We start from the raw sequence: 24,848 nt of genomic DNA, 5'->3' as shown, positions 1-24,848 counted from the left end.
AACAAACCTGCATCTGCCTGTACTTTGGAATGATCTTCACTTTGCAGGACAACCAGAGCAGGGAGGACTGCAAGCATCCTGCTGTGTGCTCTGCTCACTCAGGGAGGCACACAGCTGTCCTGATGCACACAATTCCCCTCAGCAAAAAGGAAGAAAGCAGCTGGTACACACCTTACTAGAGAGGGCACAGGCAAATCTGCAGGCTTGGCTGGGGCTCTGTGCCACACATTGGCCTGTTCTTACCCAGGATGATGGTCTCTCTGAGGACAACACACCTCCTGCTTGTGAGCCAATGCAAATGAACAACCCCGAGACTTTGGTATTTCCATAGGGCTGTTTGTGCCTCCCCACTTTCTCCTCTTCCAGCAAAGAATACCAATGCAAAAGATGAAAACCAAAGGCAGCTGCTGTGCAGGAGACAGAGGGTGCTTTGTTGCACGGCCTCAGCACTGCTCAGTCAGTGACTGTGGGCAGATGGAGCAATTGCCCTTGTGAGAAACAGTGCTGGAGAGGGGAGAGAAAGAAAGGAGGGTGGATGCCAGCTTGGGCTTGAGTCAGATGTACGGCATTCTGCAGAGCTCTGAGCAAACACCCACATGTTAATGGCACAGGGATCACTGGGGCAGATTCCACAGCCAGGGTCGGGATGGAGGTCAGACTGAGATGAGCATAATGGTCCCCTTTGGCCTCAGCATTCATGGATTTGGATGGATAATTCATCATCTGAACATCCATTTCTTTCTCTCTGGGTCACTATAGGTTTGAATTCATTTGATGAAACAATTCAATCACTTTGCTGTGGGTTGGGTTTGGTTAACCCAATGTGGCCATGCCAAGAAGCTTCTTGGGCCTAAGCCACAACACATCTTACCTGCGTGCAGATAGAAGAAAACCCCAATGCTTTAAAAATGCCAATAATTCATCTGGTGAATGGTGTCCACATGGGTGTGTTGGGAATGACACGAGTGACCTATGAGAAAAGGGTGGAAGAAATGGATTTGTTCAGTTTGGATGAGATGGAGAGGAAGCAGAGTGACAACGTTTAAATATAAACCAGAGCTTCTGCAAAGAGCAGCAAAAAAAGGAGGGATAGATCATGGGGAAGATCATTGATATCCAAAGCTATACCAGTACTGAGGAGCTCTGACTTCTGTTCTGCTGCTCGGCAGGGACAGCCATGCCACAGACAGCAGAGGGAATGGCAGTGGGATGGTACTGAGCAGGCTGTGCAGAGCATATATGGATCATAAGGAACATCCCCCCACTGCCTTGATGTCTTCATCACACAGACACGACGCTCAGCCAGCCTTTCCTCCGAGGCACTCACATCGCCCTTAATTAGCTGGCAGCTTTCCTGCTGCTCAGGAAGCAGCTTGTTGGTGGCCTCTGCTGGGGTTTATGTGTAAGAAGAGCATCGTGATTCAGACTCCCAACACAGACAGACCCAAACTGAAGTCACTGCTGATCTGCTGCAATCTCATCGGCAGCTCTTGTTAGCAACAGCTGTAATTAAATGCCATCACCTCAAAATGTCTTCTTTCTAATTCAGATGGGTACAGTCTGGGAGCACTTTGCCATTACTCAGCTTTTTTTTCCTTTTTCCAGATATAAGTTTGTCATTTTCTTGGTTCCTTTAAAGGCTGCCTCTAAAGAAGAGCAGGCTGTGCCCTCTGTTTCTCACACCCTTTGGGGTTGGCTCCTTGTGAAGGAAGCATGGGTGGATCACAGCACATGGGTGTTTTGTGCCTCTTTCCCCATGGCCAGTCCATTAACCCCTAACTCCACTTCAGCAGGCAGTAGTTTTGAAGATGTAGGGTCTCAATGAGAAAAACACTGGGGCAAAGAGACCCAATCATCCCATCAAGAGAATGGACATCAATACTAAAACACTAATGAGCACCTTTAATATCACTGTACCCCCCCCAGCCTCCTTCTGTGAGCAGGCTCCTAATGCAAGCAGAAGTGAAGGGGGAGATGAGAGAGGCAAATGTGTAATGAACAGGATTCCATTAAGATCAGCATTCGTGTCTGCAGCACCATGAGGACATGGGGTTGGAAGTTGATGGGTAGTTGGGTTGGGCAGTTCCAGTCCAGCATCACCCCTGCATGAAATGGAAGTAATGGAAACACATCCCCAGCTATACATCTGGGGGAAGAGAAAAGGAAGAATATCTGATCTGGAAAAGAATTATGATTTTCAAGGGTCTTTGCACTCCTTTCTTCCTCTGAAACTGGTCTTGAGGCAACAGAACCTGAACAACAGCAAGAGGCTTTTCTTGGAGGCACTGGATCAGAGCTGTATGGCTTGGGCAGACAACCCAGGGCTCCTACTATGATCAGCTGGTGGTTACGGTGATGGCAAAGGGATTGTTTTACCAGTTCTGGTTTCCAGTTGTCAACAGGCAAACAGTTTCTCCTGCTGGAATGCTGGGAAGTAATTCCAAATCAGAAGTAATCTTTTGTTCTGCTTGAAAGCCCAGGGGAAAACACAGATTTTCACCTTTGATGGGGGCTTTCTTTCCTTTTTAAACAGTAACAGTTGGCAGTGGCATCAAGTACAAGTGTGTTTGGGTTTGTTTTTAGAACAGATTGTCAATATTTGTGCTTCAGTTGCATTGCTTGGCCAAACTTCCAAACCTTCTCACATAACTGACAGTGCTTCTTTCTGCTTAAGCAGCCAATGAGTGAGAACAAGGGATGGAAGCAGTGGAGGGGGGCGGCTGATGATGCTGTGTCACCAACCACTGCAGCCTCTGAGCAGCATCTCATGGCAGGAAGCACACTGTGCTCAGAGCTGAAGCCACAGCCTTAATGCTGCTATTAAAGAAACAGTTTCTTGGAGTAATAATTCCCATTTTAGGAATGATAACTGATGCACAGCACACTCTGCACCAGTCATGCTGATCTGCATGCAAATCAAGGAGCACAAGAGAGGATTCAAAGGAGGTTAAACGTGAACTGAAGTATTTTAGAAAGATGACCCAGATGTGGAATCATGGAGTCACCAGGGTTGGAAAAGACCTCTCCATCCATCCATCCATCCATCCATCCATCCATCCATCCATCCATCCATCCATCCATCCATCCATCCACTGCCAGTATTTCCCCACTAAACCTCTTAGTCTGATACTGACACCACAGAATCACAGAATCATTGAGGTTGGAAAAGACATCTGAGATCATCTAGTCCAGCCATCCATCTACCACCATTATCTCCCCACCTTACCTGTTAGCCTGATTACTGAGCCACTCATACAGAAACAGGTTGCCCAAGGAGGCTGTGGATGCCCCATCCCTGCAGACATTCAGGGCCAGGCTGGATGTGGCTCTGGGCAGCCTGGTTGGTGACCCTGCACATAGCAGGGGATTGGAACTGGATGAGCATTGTGGTCCTTTTCAACCCAGCCCATTCTATGATACAATACAGGACACAACAGGAAGGGCTGTTCATCAGTCCATTGCTCCACAGAACTGCTATCAGGAACCCAATGCATTCTCTATTAGCTGGTATCCAGAACAAGAGTTCAGATATGCTGCTGTTCAGACACAGGTTCTGAGTCTGGTGCAGCATTCACTGGGTAAAAGCATTTGCTCCATGTCAGGGTTGTAATTAGACAACCTGGCTCTGTCATCTGTGAAGTGACTCCTTTTATTTGACATATCAATTAGTTCTATCAATTGATATCTGATATTTTTCCCAGGCTGGCAGATCTCAGCACTGTGGCTGACGTGTTGCTCTTGTTTTTATTGTGACTTGCACTGAAGTATTGATCACACAGTGTGATTAGCAGCTTGCATGGCCTAAGGGACCAAATGAATATGAATGTCTGTTCCAGTTGCCCTCTGCAGAGTGCAGCCTGGAGGCTGTGCTGGCTGCCAGGAAAGGAGCAGAGCAGTGGTTCTGAGTGAGAGAACAGGGGTGGTAGAAAGCAGTGCAGCCCTTCCCTTACCTGTCCTCAGAAAACAATGGGAGCCAAGGGAGTGGTGTTGCCCCTCAGGACATGCGCCCATCTCCTGGCTGCTGCTTTTGGCTTTCACTCAAGAGATGTTAAACAGTGCTGTCATAGAAACACACACATCACATCCAGGAGCTCTTCCAGTCCAAGCTCGATGCAGGACAGCACATTTCACCTGCGTGAGGTTGGGTCTCTAGAAACACATCACCCTCTGCACAGTGATGGTGCTCCTTGGTCTCATTGGCTCAGCAATACAAATCCATCACTTCCAGGAGTTCAGCATTGGTTCAGTCCCTCACTGAAGGCAATCAGAGAAGCCCATTACCAACTTTGCTGCATGCTAACAGTGATTCCTTGGGGTCAACTTCTCTACCTGCTCAAAGGGATCTATTACTGTAACACAGCTGCATCAGCAGTGAATTCAGCCTTCAAATATGCCCTGTTTGATTCCCATTGGAGATGAGTATGCATCTAGTATCTATTTTCCCTTGCACTTATCTCTGCATAGATTAATCTTCTCAACAATAACGCTACTTTTTTGCTGATTTACATTATTACCCAAAGAGACAGAAAAAAATATGCCCCAAAACTGATCACAGTCACAAAGGATGTTGGGCTAAATGACTGCACCAGGGCATAGCAGCAATGAAACAGTGGCAATATGTGGGCAACCTGGCAGAGCAGAAGGCAGCAAAAGGCAATCTGCTGTGTCAGCTTATCCCACTGCTTGCTTCCCTGCTGGCAATGTTTTGGATTGGCACTTAGCAGTAAACCAAACATAATCGAAGGGAAACCTGGTGAATTTATGAGCAGAGTCAGTGACCTCAGGGGCTGTAATAAATGGGATATATAAAGCTCTTCTGCTTTTTCAGCTTCTTGCACTCCACTGTCATGGCATCCCAATGGCAGATCAGCTGTGGTTGTACAACAGGGACACTGCAAAAGGGAAACAGGAGCTCTGGTTGGCAGCATCTGCTGTGTGGGCAGCACTCTCACAAAGACACAGGCAGTGACAAATGTGGGACAGGAGGACCCGGATCCCAGCTTTGTATTTTGGTTGGACTGCTGGGATTTTCAGCATGAAGCTTCTCCCAAAGGAGGAGGCTGAAATCTTGCTGCTCTTGGTGGCTCTTCAGTGCTTTGCTGAAAGGCTGAAGCAGAACAAAGTAACTTTAGAACAAAAAGTGGAGTGCAGCGAAGCACAATTACGGAGCATACAATCTTTGGCATGTGATGTTTAATGCCACAAATCCACCTGGCTGCATAATGAACTGCACACTCAAATCCAGTCACCCAGGGAGTCAGGAGACTCAGAGTGTTATTAGTAGAGATGGCAACAAGGCACATTCCCTACATCTCAGCAGTTCTGTAGCAGCTGGACAGCCCTGCAACCCCAAGTGGCTCCAGGTGAGTTGTGTTTAACCATTGTCCTCAGCTGGGAGCAGGATCAGACAGAGGAGCAGTGCCCAATTCTGAGACAGGGATCTGCAGCACCTTGCACCAATTGCTCCTCTTCATTGCCCAGGGAATGCATGTCTGCTCCCTGCACACCAGGACCAGCCCCTGCCCTGAACCATGAGAATCTCTGCGTCAGCTTCTGTGGGTTTTTCTAACTTCATAATCCTGCCCTGCCACCCACCCTTCTTTTTCCCTTTTAAAGCACACAGAGACAATGATGTGCAGAGAAATGTGCCAATTTACCTGCGGATGGTTGATTTAAATTGCCTGCTCCCAGCCTGGTGGTAGAAATCCTCCCCTGCAGCTGAAAAGCTCCATTTACTATAGTTGGTTTCCACGGCAATCGTGTGCTCTCCCACATTCCGCTGCACAGTGCAGGCAGCTTTCCCATCCTCTGCTTCTGATTCCATTCACATCTCCTATGGATGGGAAGAAAAAATAGTCCATGATACCTATTTCTACCTTAGCACACTTTTCACTGATCACTGTATGATATGTGTGTATTTATATATAATCACATCAAGAGAACACCTGCCCCTTTCCAGACATCATTTGACATGCAACATAAACCCTGGATTTTCTGAAGATACAGTTCTTGGCTGTCAGGTATTATACTTATTATTTCAGGGCATCAGCAGGAAAACACGAGCTTGACATTCCCTTGTGTTTCTGGCTGTAATCACTGCAAAGAAAGGCAGAGTCTCTATTGCAGTGCATTCCTCCCCAGGCTTGGACAGCCCCACGGTAATCTCCCACTGCATCTGGCACTTCACTGCACAGCACTCAGTGTGACCTGAATGCATGGCACAGCCCATGGGAAACGTATCTGCTTATTGCTGACTAGATGGGAAGCAGAACGAGCTGCAAGGATTGGAAGAGATGATTCAGTGATATCAGCAGAAATTCTGCAGCCAGGTTTGGGCTCATCCCCAAATATCTCTGAGCATTGTACGAGTGCTGCTATCCCACAGCATCACCTGCTGAAGAAGCAATGTGTGTCTTATCTCAGGAGCCAGCACAGCATCATCGATGGGGCAGCCCACTTATCTCACTCCTATTTTCCTGCTGGTCTGAGAAATAAGAATCTTCACAAATGACTTCAGTGCACAGTAGTCAGGCCTGAGTTCTTTGCAGCTTCAAATCAGACCCCCTATTTATCGAGCATCTTTATCCACGTCCCATTTAAACCCAGCCAGTGTTTTGTCCTGGTCTTCAATGGATGCAGCCCATAGCTGTCAGATTCAGGATAGCGCACAGTTTTTCATCAGCTGCCTCTTCCCACCATATGCTTACTGCAACATTCGTGTCACATCAGCTTGCAGTCGAAGCCTACATTTGAGCCGTGATTGTTTGCTAACTGAGAATGTCTGTGAGAAGTGGTTGACAATATGAGCTCTTCAGCCAGGCACCAGGGAAAAAAAAAGGTTCAGTTTTCTTTCCTCTTCTCTGGATGAAGTTGTGGGACCTCTGGGGTATCTTTGGTGGACAAAACTGTATCTGTGTGATATGCAGCAGTTTAAACCACAGAGACTTGGGAGGAATTTGGGGTTTTGGTTCACAGAAATGCTCACTTCCTCAATTCTGCTTGGCCTTGTGGGTTATTGGTTTAAATATTTCCTGAACAGTGACAGTGCCTGTCAATGTACCTGTCGAGAGCAGGAGTGAGCTGTGATGGGGGAAATGCAAAGACTGCCATCTGTGGGACAACACCACGCAGGGGGAGTACAGCATCTCCATTACTGGGTTCGTAGTGATGTGAAACGTCCCCATATCCCATCCTGCAAAACCCTCTCCTGATCTCTGTAGAAATCCCATCAGGATCACAACAGCCTGCAGTCCGCTGCAGCTGGTGGGTGACAGTTTGAGAACACCTGTAAGAGAAGTTTGGTGTCTGAGGGCTGATTCACCAACAATGCCACATGAGTGAAAACACGGGGCCTAATTCTGCCTCCGTTACATCTGACAGCAGCTGTGCAGTCCTCAGGACAGAGCCATACAAGACTGATTCATTTTGCTCACACAGACCTGGAATACAAACCCAAGAAGTTCTGTTCCTCTCCACCTGGGCTCCTACTTGGCTCCTGCCCCGGAGCTTCACACTCTGCAGAAGTGGGATTTGGCCCAAGGATATGGAGGTTTCACTTCCTCATCTCACAGCAGATTTGTGGTCTAACACTCCAAGATGTGCAGCACAACACGCAGGCAATCTGTCTTCTCCTGGCTCTTGTCAGCTCCAACAGCTTGCTGAGAAGAAGCAGTGCCAGCCCAACCTGAGCAAATTCAGACACAGCACTGCCCAGCACAGTGCCTGTATTGCTGCCCCACACAGGGCCCCCAACCCAGGCAGACTCAGGGCTTTCCCACTTACTGCCAGCTTCCCCTCTTCCCAAACCTCTGCTGAAAGCTGCCCTCCTGCTGCCGATGTTTCACATTGCTGTTCCGTCTGCTCTCCCTGCACACTCAGCACGATGCCTGCCCATGAACTCTGCAATTACTGCTCTTATCGGCACACCCGAGTAGCTGTGGCTCCCTGTTGGACAAGCTCTGCATTCCTAGCACTACAACCTCTAATCAGGCCAAAATGTTGGCTTGGAACAGCTCAAAGTGGGAGCTTTGTGACTCCAGTCTGCAGCTCAGGAATTCCTTGTTTGGTTAGACTTGAAAAGCTGAAATGTCGGCAATATCTGAGCGCAGACTGCAGTGACATTCATTAGATTAGCAGTCTGCTTCTTCAAGAGGACTTCTCTAGAGACCACAGAGATCCATGCAGATGAAAGGATGTGGTGGCAGTATCTTGCCTCACCATCTGAGCACTTTCCAGTAATAACGAACCCTTACAATATGACACTGCTGCTTCAAGCACATCTGTACAATTATAAAGAATGGAGAAATAACTGAGGGCATTACCCAGAAACAAGAGTCGGATTCAATACAAACCAACACGCTGATGGAACAGAACATCAGTCTGCTCTGCTCTGCAGTGAGGTGGGACCCAAAGGTATGACTTCTTCCCTCAGATGGAAATTCAACCCCTGATTGCAGCAATCGATGCTTACTGCAGTAGAGAAACAAGAAATGATTTTACCCCTTCATTATCACATCCATGTGCCCTCCATCAACAGTGTGTAGAGCCAGGACCTGCTCTGCATGAAGGCTGAGTACAGAAGGGAGAGCAGAGCGATCACTGCAGGAGCAAAGGGCGTTCCTGCTGCCCCCCACCCCGGGCTGGCTTTGCCCAGGTATCAGCACTGCTCTCCTGGGTTGTCCTGGCGTAACCCCAACCCCGAACCCCCCAGCAGCATCCCAGCGCTGAGCTGCGTCCCCTTTCTGCGGTCGGAGTTTGCCCTCTGCTGTTTGATGCACGAACTGAAAAGTGAGGAGAGAGCAGCTCCGAGCGCATCTCTCGTCCTCAGATTCCAAGCGCTGACACTTTAACAACCGTGACACTAAAGAAACAGAACCTTTCCCCGTCGCAGCGCCCTGGGCAGCACTTAGGGCTGTGTCAGGAAAGCTGCTGGCTTCTCTCCACAAATTGCCAACTGAAATCAGCCCGGGGCTCCCCTCGTTGCTGTTTGTTTTCTCCCCCGCTCCCAGCGGTCTCTCCCTGCGCTGCCGCCGCTGTGGCCGTGAGCCCAGAGCCCAAACAAAGGTGCGGCGGTGCCGGCAGGGTGCGGGGCTCCCGAGGGTGGCCCTGTGCCTCCCAGAGCTCGTGGGCAGGGCAGGGGCCGGCCTGGCCCCGCTGTCACAGGAGGATTTGGTGCCAGGGAACTGGTGCCCGCTTGTGGCTCAGCTCCGGGAAGCAGCGGAGGATGCGATGTTCGGTGCTGAGCTCTTTCTCGCAGCTCCCTTTGGAAGTGGCTGCGGGGATTTGCTGCTGCAGAGCAGCTCCAGCTCTTCCACAGATCCCCTCTGATGTGCTCCTCTAGGCTCATTTCCACAGCTCCTAAGGGGACACTGTTCCGTGTATGGACGAGGCTATGAAAGGTAAGTGTTAAGCAGGAAGAGTGAAAATACATATGAGTGCAACGAGGACCTCAAAGGAGAGCACTGACTGGTCCTTTGGGGTGATTATTGCAGGTGTGGATCTCAAGCAAGCAGGACTATAGCACAGCTGAGGGATGGACAGCAGCTCTGCATCTGGAGGCTCCATTGCTCTGTCTGGTATGTGGGTAACACACATCTGTGTTCCACAGTTATAGTCACAGCCTTGGATAACTTTATTTCATACCAAGGATGTCTTGCTTATCGAAAGGTTTTCTTTTAACCTGCATGTTTGCACACACAAGGGAGCAATGCTTTGCACTTCACAAGCACTGGATGGTTATAAATCTATGCTTGTATCTCTTGGAACAACACACATCTCCTTATTTCCTGCTGCTTTCTAACTATGAGAGCTGCTCTGGGAGCAGCTCCTCAGCCTGAAGACAAGAACTACCAGCAAATACCAGCGGGGGCTTTGCTGAATAAGGTGTAACATGGCTTCAAGAACATCAGATCTGACAGCGCTCAGCACACACTGAAATCATGACATGCACACACAGCCCAGACACGGTGCTCCAGGAGCAGCTCTGCAAACCACACGGAGCTGAGCATGAGGGGAAGCTGTCTATAGTGAAGGCAGATGCAAAAAGATGCTAAAACACGGTTTATCTTGTTTCCACAGATGTGACCCTTGCTTGGAACAGCCTTCAGGAAGCCAAAGCAGTGGTATGTGTGGCCCAGGGTACATTAGCTGGTGCTAATTAGGTAATTAATTAGCTGGTGTAGTTAGGTGCTCTCTGCTATGTCCCTGTGCACCACGATTCTCTCATAGTGTAATTGAAAGCAATGTAAATGTGCTGTTTGGTTTGTCCCTTTGCAATGAGTGTACGACCTCTTCCATCACCTGCTGTGTGAGGGGATAAGGAGCAAAGCTTACCAAATTTCATACAGCTCTGACACAGGAATGACAAGAACAGAGAAAGTTTTGCCTTGTATGTGTTGCAGCCCTGAGCAGAGCAGCAGCTGACACCCACTGAGCTGCAACATCCTCTAAGTTCTCCCTGCCCTGCTGTCCTCTCACTAAGGATCACCATAACATTCCCATCGGCTGCAATCACAGCCATGGAGTGGATGAGCAGATAACATCATCCCAGCACGGTGCTGGTTGCACAGCCTAGACCTGATGCTGGTATCGTGCTGATGAATGCAATGTTGGCAGCAGAGACTTTGAGCTTAAGCTGCTTTTTAAACTCAGCAGATCATTGCTGGTAAAGACCTGAGGCAGACACACAGGCAGACAATGGAGAGAAAGGTGATTTCACCTCTTACCTTCCCCATCAGCCGCATTCTTTCTAACTGCAGGAAGCACCACTTGGAACATGCACAGACATGCCAGTGCTTACCCAGTAACTAGGAGCTGCAAAATTAATCAGAGGATTGTATGCCAGCAAAAGGCAACCACGAACAAAAAACATATGTCTCCTTTCAAAGGCAAAAATCTGTCTTTTCACAGCTACAAAGGATTGAAAACAAATTTTGTCATCAAACGCGGAGCTGTGCCAGCTCACAGGCAGCCAGGAGAAAGCTTTGGCATGGAGAAAGCTTTGGTGAGTTCTGGCTTATTGGGAAAGCGAAGAGCCTGGGGGCTGCTTGGTGCTGGAGGAAGGTGCTGAGGGAAGAAGGGTGATTTCTTTGCTGGCTGCTAGAGCTGCACAGGGCATGAGGAGCCCCACTTTGCTGGGCTAAGGATGCAGAGCAGCTGCCCACCAGCAAAAGCTACTTGTACCTCCAAGGTTTTTTCTCCCATTGACAAAATGGGATAAGACAAAAAAGCAGGTAGTTCACCCACAGTCCACAAAGACTCTTAAAACTAAAGGATGGGTTGATCCGCTCTGAGCTTGGCTGGGGCTTGTGGGTTTGGTTTGCACATGGATCCTGTTTCTTCCTTTGAAACTGTTTGAATGAGAGAAGGTGTCCAAAGGGAGCAGCCTCCCAGGAAAGTGAACTGTTTTGATTTCCTAATATTGACATAACATTGTTACACTGTAGGTGAAGAGAGAAACAGAGATGAAACAGCCCTGAAGGAGAAAAAGAGCAGTGAGGTTCCTGTGTCCTGCAGGTGAGTAATGACCTCAGTGCACAGCATGTGGGGATGGGGTGGCAAGAGGCACGCAGAAATGGGTGTAAAATCCCAGGGTGCAGGACTTCACAGAATCACAGAATCACACAGAATTACCCGTGTTGGAAGGGACCTCAAGGATCATGTAGTTCCAACCCCCCTGCCTAGCAGGGCCACCAAACATACGCCTTTACTAGATCAGGTTGCCCAGGGCCCCGTCCAACCTGGTCTTGAACACCTCCAAGGATGGGGACTTGTTTGGCACCTTACAATTTATTATTAGAGAAATAAAAAGGTCACCAGATCAACCACCCCCAGAAATGCTGAGCACTCTGCCAGTGGAAGCAGCCCTTCCATCAGCTCCCTGCTATAGTCTGTCTGCCTTAGTCCATGCTCATAGTAATTTGACAGACCGCTGTTCCCTTTGCACTTCCCAATTTAATCTTCATTTACTCCTGGTAGCAGACAAAATGCTGCTGCTATGAACAGACCAGCATCACCAGCAGAATGTCTCCTGGGAGCTCAACTGCCACCCGTGTGTATCGTGTAATAATATTCCATGTTTACAGGTTGTACTAAGGGACGTGGTTTAATGGGGAGATATTGGTGGTAGGTGGATGGTTGGACTGCATGATCTTGGAGATCCTTCCTTTGTGATTCTGTGTGATTCTGTGCCTATTCAGGCTTGTTTTTCTTTAAGAAAGAGGAACTGTGCTGCTCTGTCCCCTGCCAGGTCCCAGCCCTGCTTCCATGGGAGCTGTGCTGCCAGCCCCATCCCACCCATGGCACCGCTGGCTCCTGAGGGATGCTCACCCACAGCACCGGCCAGGAAGGGGGCTGCAAATGAGACACGGCCCATTGAGCACAGCCCGAGGGAGGATTTTGGAGAGTGGGCAGATTCAGGTGATCGTGAGTTACAAAAGGGAAAGCATCGCTGCTCCCCACATCACATGCATTGCCCGCTGGCAGGGAGCAGTCAGATCTCAGCCCCTGTGCCCATGGCTGTCCTGCTCCCTGTGCACTATCTCCCATCAACCAGCAGCTCCTGCGACCAGAAGCTGGAGGAGCTGCAAAGAAAGTCATCCTGGAAGAAATTAGAGCAGCTCCAGAAGAAAATCCAGGAGCAGAAACAAAAACAGCGAGCAGCTTCTCAGGACCAGAAGTGTCTGACTGCATCTCATGCTTGGGAGCTGCTTCAGGACAGACCCATGAAGAGGAAGGTGTGCAGGGTGCCTGTCCATCCTGCTCCATGTCCCAGAGGTCAGTGGCACAAGGCAGGGGTGGAACAGCCCTTGCAGCAAAACTGCAGGAGAAGCTGAGTGAGCACAGCAGGGATGGGTTGGCTGTGGGACTTAGAGGTCTTTCCAACCTTTAGTGGTTCTCAGCCCATGGAAGGCTGTGCTCTCATCTTAACTGGTTGCATGGAGCTTCCCTTCTCCCACACCTCTTGTCAGGCTGAAAGCACAACGTGAGTGGCATAAGCACATGGGAAATAATAGCACAGCAGTGCAGAGAGGCATCACAGGTACTTAAAGCAGGAATTGTGGAGCTCAGAGGCATTACCGAGGATTTAACAGTTCATTCAGTGGAACTAGCATGGATCTAAAAGCAGATACCATTAGAATTCCTTATCCTGCTTTGCTGCTAAGTTTGGGCCTGAAGTACCACTCACCTGCAGTGTCTTGTTGGGTTAATGTGAGCACAGCTCTCGGGGTGCTGTGTGCAGTGATGGGATCCAGCATGGCCCTGTGCTGGAGTCCACCCCATTGCACACCCTCTCATCAAGCTTCAGGCAATGGGATTACTGAGGCTCTGCCAGACTAGGGAAGAGGAGCTGAAAAGCTGTGCATAATAAATCTTATTGCTGTAATAGCATTAGCGTTAATTCATTGGGCACTGCCATCCCTGTCACACACCACCAGCTTCCAGGGGTGTTTCCCTCAGATCTGCTCCATCACACTTTATCCATTGATGGATGGGAGCATTCAGCAGAGCTCACCTCTGGGAGCACACCTTCATGCTGTGCTGTCTCCCAGCTGACAGAGGCGATGCTTTGAGCCCTGCTCAGCCTCTGGCGGGTGCTCAGCAGGAAGGCAGATTTGTTTTGTTTTAGCAACCACATCCATGAACGTAACTGTCAGGGATCTATCGGGGCAGTGTTAAACACGCTCAGCTGCAGCAGCCTTGGAGGCAGCAGATTCACAGCCCCACACACTCAGTTCAGATGCAGCTTGTTCAGCTGCTCCGTCTGTGCCCTGCCACTGAAAATAATGGCACAGCTGCTTTGCCAGACACAACCTTTTACTGACTTTTAACTTAAGCTTCACACAAATTCTTGTCTCCCTTTTTTCCTCCTGGTTGAAGACCAAAGAAAGAGTGACTCAGCACGAGGGACTCAAACACAGAGCCAGGAGCAGCCCTTGCCCAGGTCCTCTTCTCTGGAGAGAACAGCAGTGCGTGAAGGTAAGAAAGAAACACATGGGAAATGACACAGATTGATGGAGCAGAGATAACAACACCTGCATGCACACCTGCCAAAGTCCGGATCTGGTTATTAAAATAGCAACAAGTCCTGGGAGCAGCAGCCAAGGAGCAGAGCCTGGTTATAGAAAGCAAGAAACAGAACCACGGATGGAACAGAAAGAAGTGAGCATTTGTCCAAGGAGGCAGAAGGTGATTGTAGGCACAGGGATGCAGGGCTTTGTTTGTGTGTTGGCTGCATGTGAAGCATGCTGAGGCCCTGGGGGGGTCACTCAGGGCCGTCTGCTGCCTCATTCTGTCATTGGCTTTTGGGTAACGTTTGGCAGTCGCTGCCATGTGCCCTCCCCAGGCTCTCTGTTGGTCTCACTGATGCCCACAGGTGTCATCTAAGAACAGCCGTAGTGACCTTCAAGTGTTTGTCACACCATTGCCTGCAGCGGCTGAATTCCAGACCTGCCAGGATTAAAAATAACCAGAAATAGAAAATAAGCCGCGTGTCCTCAGTGGGAAGAACAGTCTGTCACCCACTGAGCTCCCAGCTGAACTCACAGTGCCATTAACAGCCACATTCTGCAGCTCAGGGGCTGGGAGAACACAGGGAACGCAGCCCTCCTACAACAGCAGCAGGAGTGAGGTTACCACGTGCTCCTTCATGGCTTCCCTTGAAGGGTGTTTCCAACCCAGATTTGAGCTGTTGGAGCAATGCTCCCTCCTTAGTGCCGTCGTTCTGCAGTAGGAATGGCCCAGGTTGGTGGGCAGACAGTAGAAGTGCCATGGGTGCTGCATGGGTGGACAGATCCAAGTTATCTCATGCCATACAGATGCAATGACGAGTACAGCTGCATCATGCACTCTGCTACCAAGGCCCTATTTAAAATGCATGAAATATAGAATAATTTCCTTCTCCCTCCTTTCTCTTTTTTTTTGTGTTTTAATGGATAGTTTGAAAAATGGCTCGGTCTTCCTCTGAGAGTGGGTCATAATAAGGCCGTGCCACGTGAAACATTCATCATTGTAACTGCCAGTGTCACGGTGCCTTTATTGGCTATTAGTTTCTGTCAGTGGAAGAGCCAAGGCAGAGCGACAGGAGATGAATGAGGGGTCAGAGGTCAGAGCCAAAGTACTCCGGAATCTGATGAATTATAAATTTGCTGTAGTTAACAAAAAATTAAGTCACAACAGCTATAAAATATTCATCTGTTCATAGGTAAGGGAGAAAAAATAAGCCAAGGCTGGAGAATATTTAAATGAAAATGTTTCCTTCTTTAAGTGATTTCATCAGCAAGTCAGGCCGGTCTCAAACTTTACTGTGAGTTCTGGTAAAACACTGCGTAGATAAGGATGATCTCAGACTGTGGTGCAGGTTGTTAAGAGCAATGTGTGTTGTTAGAGCTATAAATGCATTTGTCTGCTGGGGAACCTGATTGAACGGTGCATGTACAGCTATTTCTGAGGGTGGGTAGTGATAGGACAAGGGGGAATGGCTTTAGACTAAGACATGAGAGATTTAGGTTGGATCTTAGGAGGAAGTTTTTCACCCAGAGGGTGGTGATGCACTGGAACAGGTTGCCCAAGGAGGCTGTGGATGCCCCATCCCTGCAGGCATTCAAGGCCAGGCTGGATGTGGCTCTGGGCAGCCTGGGCTGCTGGTTGGCGACCCTGCACACAGCAGGGGGTTGGAACTGGATGAGCACTGTGGGCCTTTGCAACCCAGGCCATTCTGTGATTCTATGTCCCTGTTCATTGCAGGGGAGTGGGACTGGGTGATCTTTAAAGATCCCTTCCAACTCTGAGGATTCTATGGACTACGATGATGTAATAAATAAATGCCTCTTCTGCATTTTAATACTGCTGAACAAGAAAGTAAAGTAAAACAGAGAGGCATTTCTTTAAAAACACAGATGCATTTCAGCCCTCCAAGCCCAACAGATTCTGGCAGTTCCCCCCATGCTTTGTGCTGTCAGAACTTCACAGATCTGCTGGGTAACCCCCCTAGGAGGCTCCATGTGCCCATAGGAAGTGCCTTCATCCCTGCAGAGGGGATAGCAAACATCATCCCTGTGCCTTGGGCTGCACTCCCAGGCTGCAGAATGGGATGAGCCCCAGTGGGGACCTGCTGGAAGTGACAGTGACTGTGACAGTGCCCACAGCACAGAGCCCAGCACCATCACTGCAGCGATGTGCCCACCTGACTGCTGTAGGGAAGGACAGCCCTACTAAGCAGTCAGCATCCAAGAGTGCCTCCTGGCTGGGAAATGGCTCTCAGAGGTGCTCTGCTCTGACAGCTCGAGACATGGATGTGTGTGTCGAGGAGAGCAGACTCAGTCAATTGATTTTATGGATCCTGCTGAGCACTGATCCGCATCTTTGAACTGAGGCTGGTAACTGTTTCAGTGTCAAATCTTTCCTTTATAAAGAAGCTTGAATATTTTAGCAGGGAAGAACTTAAGGGGGGAGGGAGCTTCCATGCAGATATCAAATAGCTTTCCATTCAGTCACCTTCTGCTCGAAGAGTGTTTGCAATAAATACATAATTGTGGCAGTGCAAGTGTTGGCATGCTGTGAATGCAACCTGAAATTATGAAGTAAAGGGGTGATAAATGTTGCCTATTATGTGACACCACCTATTAGGCAAGAATAATTTGTTTGTGCTGCGTGCTGCATCGTTTATTTTTGCATTATATCTACATGGTCCCTTGTCCCGTGTCATTCATTGATTCCCCACGCTGCATCCTGCTGATCCTCACCAGTTTGAAAACAAATTTGTTTGCTCCAGTGATTTGGATGTAATTACAGACAATCACATCCTTCCTGCTCTCAGGTCCACCAGAACCCAGCATGCAGCAGCACAGAACGATGCTCCCAAACATTCATGTCTGTTTCAGGTTCAAAGCTCCCTGGTGTTTCTGCATGGAGGGAAGGTCAGGAGTTAGCCAGGAAACTGCTTGGTCCACCGCCTGCATTTCCAAAGCTGAGAAGCAAAGCTGAAGAGCAGAGCACTGGAAATACCTATGGTACAGTTGTTCTCTCTGTTACCCTGCTTGTTTTTTTGGCACACAAATAAAACTGTCGTTGGCTGGTTGAGGAATAAATGGTTCCAAGGTCATTCTAAGCAAGTGTAAGAGGTTTAAGAGAGAGTTTCATTGCCCTTGTATATTACATTCTACACACACTCCAAGGGCCACAGTCTGCATCATTTGTATAATTGGACACTGCCAAAATTAGCAGAGATTTGCTTTCTCTCTGCAACAGTGAGGATTTTACAGCAGTCCTGAGCCCCATGGTAGGAGGCAGCTGTGAGATGGACACAGATGCAGGAGCTGTCTCACCACCAAAGGAATAACACCATTGCTCTTTCCAAATCATCCACAGGGCCCGACATTGCAATGCCAGCAATGGAGAAGAGTTCCAGAGAAAAGAACAACGAACCTGTGGAGAAAAGCTCTGAATTCCAAAGCTGTGCATCTCCCCACCATGGCCCTGCTGGAAGGAGCAGCAGTGCACCGACCAAAGGTGCAAAGCAAATACTCAGGAGCCTCCATTTGCAAAGCCAGTGCCATGATGACTGCAGGCAGAGTGGGCTCCTGGGAGATACCATGAAGGGAAAGGTTCTGCAGCGGCACCATTCGCCTTCACCTGGATCTCAGAACACGACTCCCTCTGCCTTTAGTGCAGGAAAGAGAAGAGCTGCATCAGTAACAGCTGGAGCCAAAGCCAGCATCTCTGGAAGCATCCACAGAGGGAAAAGCACATCTCCTCAGGGGCGGACCCCTGTGCAGAAAGGGTCTGAGAAAGAAAACCTGAAACAGCTTCCAAAGAGGAGGGTAAAGCTTAAAAACCCTCATCCCTACAGCCGTGAGGCTGTTCAGGAGTTTATGTGTAGGAAGAATGAAGAGAGAAAGAAAAAAAGGCTGGAAGAGAAAAAGTCTGCGATGCAGGCGGTGGAAATGAGGAGTAAGAGACTGCAAGAAGTGTACAGGAAACAGAGAGAAGCTCTTGGAAAGAAAATGTGCTCTGAGCAGATGTGCAAGATCATCAAGGGAGCAGCTGCTGCCAAAGGAAGTGCTCAGAGCACACTTGAGCAAGTAAGTCATGGAGGAGTGGTGGATTGAAAGCCCTTCAACCCTGATCACTGCAGCACCTTGTAGGAGGTGAAGCACTTCATGCACGTGCTTTGAAGTGTCAGGGAGATATAATTTTATCTGGGAAAACAGAGCAATTAAGTTTTAATTCTGGCAAGAGCTGTTGTGCTCATTAGCAAGGCTGGAACCCGTGACTTTGGGGGCAAAAGCCTGGAAATCTCCACTGCTGCAGCAAAAAAAGAGCAGGTTTGTTGTTTGGCTTGTGTGCTTTTCTAGTTAAATGAGCCTATTATTAAGTGGAACAAAAGCCAACCGCTACTCTGGTGTTGCCAAGCTATGTAGTGCTTACAGGAACAGTCACTCTTGTTTCAGGAGCAAACAAATGGTGGAACCCTGAAGCGCAGTTTCATGGCCTGGGTGGAAAAATCATCTCATACTGCACTACATCGAGATCCCAGAGACAGGTACTCAGCACTGACAGCACTCCAAAGCCATCCCAGCAAGCTCTGTGCACTGACCACAGTGTTCTGCTGCAAACTATAAACACAGGGCAATGGACGAGTCCCCTGTCATATCTCACCTTCTCATTCTTGTTGCTCCAGGCCTAAAGTGGTTACAGAGCTCTGCATGCTCAGGTTTAATCAGCAATGTTTGAGCAATGCACAGCCAGCTTCTGCTATCTGGGAGGGCTTCTGGGCACCAGGGCAGGTGGGTGCTGAGGCTCTGCAGGTTCAGGCAAACATTGGAGTCTGCTTCTATGATCTGTGTTCTTATGTTGCTATTCCTTGTCAGCCCCAGGCAGGACTCCGGCTCATCCCTTATTCGTCAGCACTTTGTGCTCTGCTCTCAATCTTTTGACAGATGTGTCTACAGACAGAGAAATCTGTTTCTTTTCCTTTTTTTGAAGCTGAGGATACTGCTTAGTACAAAAAGCTGATGTTTCTGTTTGAGGGTTTTTTTTGGTTTTTTTTGTTTTGTTTTGTTTTTTTCCTGACATTTCTCCCTTCTCTTTAAACAGGAATCAGCTTCTAGAAACCATTCAATCACTTAAGAACAGAGAGGCTTTACCTTCTGCAGCACTGCTGGTGTCTGAATCCTGGCTTCCCAGTCCTCTGAAATGTCAGGACTTGAGGGACTGCTCCCCCCCAGCTCTGGATACTCCTCTAAGCTTTTCCCCTCCTCAGAAAGATACAAAGCCAGATTTCAAGGACTCAACTTCTGGCCTTTCTCCATACAGAAATAAATGGGACCGAGTGAAAGCCATACACAACCTATCCAAGGAGCTTGCAGAAAAGATTGAGATGGCAACTAAGAGGCTGAGTGCAACAAGCAGTGGTAACGATTCTGCTGTTAAAGTATCAGCAGAGACAACCTGGGACCTTTACAATGAATGTTCTGTCCCAAAGCCAGAGGCATCCAAAGATGAGCAGGATAGGACAATGACTGTACAGATGCTGCTGGGAGCCCCTGGCCTTGATAAGTTACATGTGCCATCTGACAGGGAATGTCATGGACCGGGCAGGGTTGGCCTTGTGGATAGCACTGAGGGAACAGCAGACCTGGACAGAGAGAAGAAAATGGCTTCTTTATCTGGTGGGAGTGCTGTGAGCAAAGAGTGGCCGTGGATCACCCATGGTATAAGGCAGAGACATCCCAATGCTGGGAAGAGCTTGAGCAGCACGCTGGAAGGTAAATAACATCAGTAAAATGGGACAGGGAAACTCTTGGCACCATGGCCCAGAGCTTTCATGACTGTGAATGTTCATCATAGTGTTGAGTTTTGGGACAGCCCCTGGGAAGTGGGTCTTCATAGCTTCACCTCTATGGCCATCTCATTATTTCATCTGGTTTTGCCACTGATTTTGGACACATCATTTCACCTTCTGGTGCCTGGCTTTCCCAGCACTAAGAAAGGAACTGGAAGCCTAACCCGTGTACTTAGAAATGTGTGGATAAGAAGAGCTATATGGAAGTTAAGTGCTCCCACGTAAGCAGGCAGAGAATTGATGCCAAAGTGTAGACATTTCATTTCTACAAAGAGCATGTTTATTAAATGCTTTCATTTGTCTTTTTAAAAGGTTTTCCAGTGAATAAAAGCTCCAAAGTGGACACAAGCCTATTGCATGAAAAGCCAATATCCAGCCCAGCCTCTCCATCTCACGGATTCCTTGCTAGAAGGTAAACAAATTTGGATGTATTATTCTCTGCTAAATGCACCACGCATACACACAGCTAAAATGAATAGCACCAATTCAGCCTGGAGCCAGACTGCTCCTTCCTCCTCGCCCAGAGAATTGCCAAGTAGGCAGATTTTGACACAAGATATACTGAAAGAAGGACCCACCTGTTTTTAGAGGGCTGGAAGATTGATAGGAAAGTCTCAGTCTTTTTTCCTATTTTCCTCCAAGAGATGGATCTCCCTTACAGAAGTTTTCCCTCAGATACAAGCTCCCAGCTGTGCAGCAGCGTCGGGCACTCACTCCTATCAGACTTCACCCTGTGTGCTCACCTGGCTCTCTATGACACTGAAGGTGAAGCTGCAAGAAGTGCAGCAGTGCAGGGCTTGGGGCTCAGAAAGATCCCTGTGATGCTACAAAATGCCTCCGCACAGCTGATGCTTGAAGTAGGTTAAATACAGTTCTGACTGCTTTATACTGTTGCAACATAGAGAGCACACAGAGAGCACAGCTCTGCTCTGTGAATGTTTCTGAGTAATTACAAAGGATTTGTAATAGAAAGGTTTCTGAAAGGTAACATGTAGATCTCACTTCCCTCCACAGCCCAGTAAGCAGCAAACCTCCCTATTTCACCATATGGCATCGACAGAGCAATAAATTGATTATCTTTATGAGTACCTAGTTAAATCTTCACTGATCTCCTTCTTGCAAGGGATTAAAGAGTGATTTAATCAACTGAATACTATAAAGTCATTTATAGTAATTGTTTTCCCTCACTTTGCTCCGAAAGTGGGCGAAACAATCTGCTTGCAGCAGCTCCACAGCTTGTGTGTATGTGCAGCAACACCTCCTCACAGGCGCCGGGTTTCCTCCAACAGAGCACAAGGCAAAGCATAGCAATTATGGAAAATGTGTTTCCAAGCAGGAAGTTTGGAGGAAGGACTACATTAACAGCGGCTATTTTTAGTCAGCCAACGTTAATTAAATGTTTAATGTAAATGGCAGTAGACAGGGAACGCTTTGCTGAGATGTATTGGGTATTCTTGGTAGTAAAGTGCTGGGTGTGTGGCTGCTCCAGGTGGGGTGTCTCTGGTTTAGGGGTGGGACCTGTTAGCTCAGAGCGATCGCTGCCCACAGGTGGGATCATGCCCTGTCTGGTTGATAGAGAATGGCAGAAACCCAGCAGGGCCACACAGCCCCTGCAGAGAGGTCTTCCTTGGAGAATAAATCCCCCGAACCCTCAGAGATTAAATATGACCTGGACAGGCATTACCCAAAAGGACATCTGTGCAGCAGGCTGCCCACTGGGGGTGCTGTGCTATGGGGATGGCCCAGTTCTGCCCAGCACACTGATCCCTGCAGGTGGGACTGAGCCGACTGCAGCAGCCCATGGCCAGGTCTGAACCCCTGTATGTGATGATGTTCCAGGGAGAGGAACAATGGGACACCAGTAGATGACTCAGTGCTCCTCACTCAGCTGCTGTTTTCTCAAGGGCTAGGTTAGAAATGTGACAGTAACAGCAGTTGAATCGGATCTGTGTTCTGACTTCTGCTGTTGCTCGCTGCCATAATGTTCTGTGCCACTGTGGGTTGGCATGTATATTCCCCTTCAAGAGTTCAGCTAAACAAAGCCACCTGTTCAGAACTGCTTGCCAGCCTCATTCACAAGCACAAAACATCCAGCATTACAAAATCACTGCTCCTGAACATGACCTTACCAGAGCTGGTTGCAACAGCACGGTTTTGTGTTTACATGTTTCATTAGAGCTGTGAAAACAGTGATTCATATTCATGCGAGCGGTCCCACAGGTGCATCTTTCCATAAGAAACGTTCCCATTTCATGCACGGCTGCTCTGCAGTCTGCAGAGGCGGCTGACGGAGATTTGTTGCTGATGCAAATGACTCACTGATGGGAATTCTCCAAACTGCCACAAAATGCTGATGCGATTTCATCCTTAGTTTGATTCAGTTACCTATAGGAGTGTGTCTGTGTCTCTTTCTTGGGGAGCCAAAGAGACTGTAGCACTTTTGCTGTAAGTTCATTTATTAAAGTGCTGTGGGCAGCCTCATGACCCAAAGCAGAGCAAGCAGGGGGCAGGTAGATGTGCTGTGTCCAATGGTGGGGGGCTGCCAGGTGCCAGCTCCTCCTGTGTTGCTTTGAGTGGTGTTGATCCAAAGAGCCTCACCTGGGATCTGGGGTGATTTATGGATGATTTATGCCCTCTGCAGAGCTGGTTGTGTTTAGAGGAAAGGGACTGTTGGGTGTGTGGTGTCTTCTTGTACAAAGTGATGTTAGCACAGGTCTGCAGCAGAGCCCAGTAACAGCCTTCCCAAATAGAAGCAGATGTTTATCAACAGCCAAAGGAAAATGTGGCACTGAGTGAAAAACGAACACAACAAAGAGGCAGAATCACTACTCAGCGTATTTACCCGACCAATGCTAGAACTGCTTTGTAAGAAATCCCTTTTGCCTCTTCTCTTTCACCCTCACCCCCCTTTACTCCCACTTCCTGCAGACCACATCCAAGGCATTCTAGTGGAGGCTGCACTAATCGTTTCAGCAGTTTCTGGGTCATGACAAACAAAGAAAAGCTTATTAACAAGAAAAATGAAATGAGATTTCCCTAAGCTGATCGCTGATTAGAAAGAAAAAAATATATATTCCACAATCATTTTTTTTCAGTATCAAAAAAGAAAACATCTGTCACCATTTCAGTGTGTCCCCCACCTGCTTTTCAAGCTGAGGCTCGAGCAATAAATGCCTGTTTTCACACCTTCGTTCCTTCCTAATCTTTTTAGTTCAGCTCAGATACATACAGATAAAAATGAAGGCAGGCAGCTGGGTGTGTGGTCAGGACTTTGTGCTGGAATATGGAGATACACGTTGCACTGACAGGTCTCAGGTGGGCCATGCTGTGCTCAGCACTAGTCCCAGGCACGTTGGAACAGAATATTACATTGAGTTTCTGAAGAGATTTTGGAAACCTTTGCCAAGTTTCATAGCTGAATTGTTCAACCAGGTGCCAACAAGGGCATGTAATGTACAATGCAACCTTAGTAAATAAAGCTTCAGAACTGCAAAGTTGGTTCTGAAAAGCCATCTCTTGCAGAGCAGTCCCTAGAGCAGGCAATGAGTGCTCCTGGCTTTCCTGACAATTACAAGGTGCAAGAAGGGTGGTTGTGCACATGGGCAGCTGTGACTTTTCTGTGGGTCTTTTGTTTCTGTTTAACAAAATGAGGTAAATGAGAGCTTTGCTGCAATGAAATAAACCATTCTTGAGTTGAGCAGATGCTTATACCCGTGCCTGACCTCAAAAACTCTCTCAGTAACTGCTACCTCCACACAGCCTGCAGGCAGACCCTGCAGCTCAGAGGTGTGAGGCCACTCCAGGACTGCAGGATCAAGGGGCAGCTGCCCAACACCATCCCTGCATGGAGAGCATGAGGACAGCAGGCAGCCACACACTGCAGCCCTGCAGAGCTCGAGGCAGCGCTGAGCAGCACTGTGGTAAGGGGATGCTTCCCATGGGGTGGGTGCATGGTTATTCTTTGCTGTCTTCCCCCCCCTCCCCCCCAGATCTGAGCCATCTCCATCCCCTTGTCGCTGCATCTGAAGGATGCTTTGCAATTAATGCCCCATAATTAATACATTGGATAAGCATGGGGTGTTATCCGCCTTGTGCAACACAGAGCGCTTACAGGGGGGTAGCAAAGGATGCAGGCTTGTTGAGGATGTGTGCTTAAGAGTGATGCAAGGATGGCCAAGGGAAGGATGAGTGCAAAGAGCCACTTCTGCTCACAGCAAATATTTGCATAGAAACAAGGGGAAGTTTGTTGCTGAAAGGGTTAAGCAGCAAACAGCAGCACGCAGGCCTGCTCTGGCTGGAGAGATCCCTGCTTGCTTGCAACAAACAGCAGCAGATGGTGCATTGTTTTAAGGGCTTTTCCGAGACAAAAGAACAAGATCAGATAACCTTTCCTCAAAGAGGGTACTTACAAAAAGCCTTTGCTCTTATTAAGGATTCTTCATTGTTTTCCCCACAACATTTTATAAGTAATATTGGATTTTGAGGTTGGTGGGGAAGCCAGCATTGTTTGCTGCGCTTCTCTCCAGTCTCTGGGGACCACATGGGTTCCTCACATGGTTGGACAGAAGTCCATTGTCCAAAGTGTTTACCATCAACGAAAGACATTGTATTTATTTACTATTAATAAGGAAAGGCCCAGTTCTGGAAGCTATGGCAGACAGACAGCCCTCTGCCTGCTGCTGCCCCTGCACAATGGGAGCAGCTGCCTGCTGCCTGCGCCAGGAGACACCTCCACCTTCTCCGGGTGTCCATAGGAGCTGACAGTGAGCTCAGCCCCAGGTCTGACCATGAGCCCACAGCCCCACGATGACCGTGTTGCTCCAGCTGAGGCACAGAACTGTCATTCTGCAGACAATGTCCTCCTGAAATATGGGTCACCAGTGGGTCTGATCCTCACTCGTATCTGGAGAAGGGTATTCAGACGCAGGGCTGCATTGTCTGCTGTCATGCATCGCACAGCAGTTGCTTCTGTTCTCTCTCACAGGACACAGAAGTTGCCGTGCAC

At 48.5% G+C, this 24,848-nt stretch overlaps 1 protein-coding gene and 1 long non-coding RNA gene across 2 annotated transcripts in view; one reads left to right on the top strand and one right to left on the bottom strand.

The window, feature by feature from the left end:
* Positions 1–4,740: 4,740 nt before the first annotated feature.
* On the bottom strand, positions 4,741–5,833 carry LOC146757445 (uncharacterized). The gene is made up of 2 exons (XR_014936227.1): positions 5,658–5,833; positions 4,741–5,107 (listed from the first exon to the last, which is right to left on the bottom strand). It is a non-coding gene; the product is annotated as an uncharacterized LOC146757445 (long non-coding RNA).
* Positions 5,834–9,020: 3,187 nt separating this feature from the next.
* Positions 9,021–24,848, top strand: part of CCDC187 (coiled-coil domain containing 187) — a 34,223-nt gene continuing 18,395 nt past the window's right edge. The window contains exons 1-13 of the mRNA XM_032448104.2: positions 9,021–9,398; positions 9,492–9,575; positions 10,078–10,121; positions 10,909–11,002; positions 11,445–11,514; positions 12,248–12,774; positions 13,879–13,977; positions 16,881–17,009; positions 17,368–18,080; positions 18,450–18,541; positions 19,096–19,766; positions 20,156–20,255; positions 23,603–23,763. Coding sequence (XP_032303995.2) covers positions 9,533–9,575; positions 10,078–10,121; positions 10,909–11,002; positions 11,445–11,514; positions 12,248–12,774; positions 13,879–13,977; positions 16,881–17,009; positions 17,368–18,080; positions 18,450–18,541; positions 19,096–19,766; positions 20,156–20,255; positions 23,603–23,763 — 2,743 coding nt within the window. The 5' untranslated portion in view covers positions 9,021–9,398; positions 9,492–9,532. The remainder of the gene's footprint in view (positions 9,399–9,491; positions 9,576–10,077; positions 10,122–10,908; positions 11,003–11,444; positions 11,515–12,247; positions 12,775–13,878; positions 13,978–16,880; positions 17,010–17,367; positions 18,081–18,449; positions 18,542–19,095; positions 19,767–20,155; positions 20,256–23,602; positions 23,764–24,848) is intronic.

This window comes from Coturnix japonica, chromosome 21 (genome assembly GCF_054131305.1).
Source record: "Coturnix japonica strain WE chromosome 21, WE-NBRP24, whole genome shotgun sequence".
Classification (NCBI taxonomy): domain Eukaryota; kingdom Metazoa; phylum Chordata; class Aves; order Galliformes; family Phasianidae; genus Coturnix; species Coturnix japonica.
The sequence above is the reverse complement of the archived record's forward strand: the minus strand, read 5'-3'. Positions and strand labels throughout refer to the sequence as shown.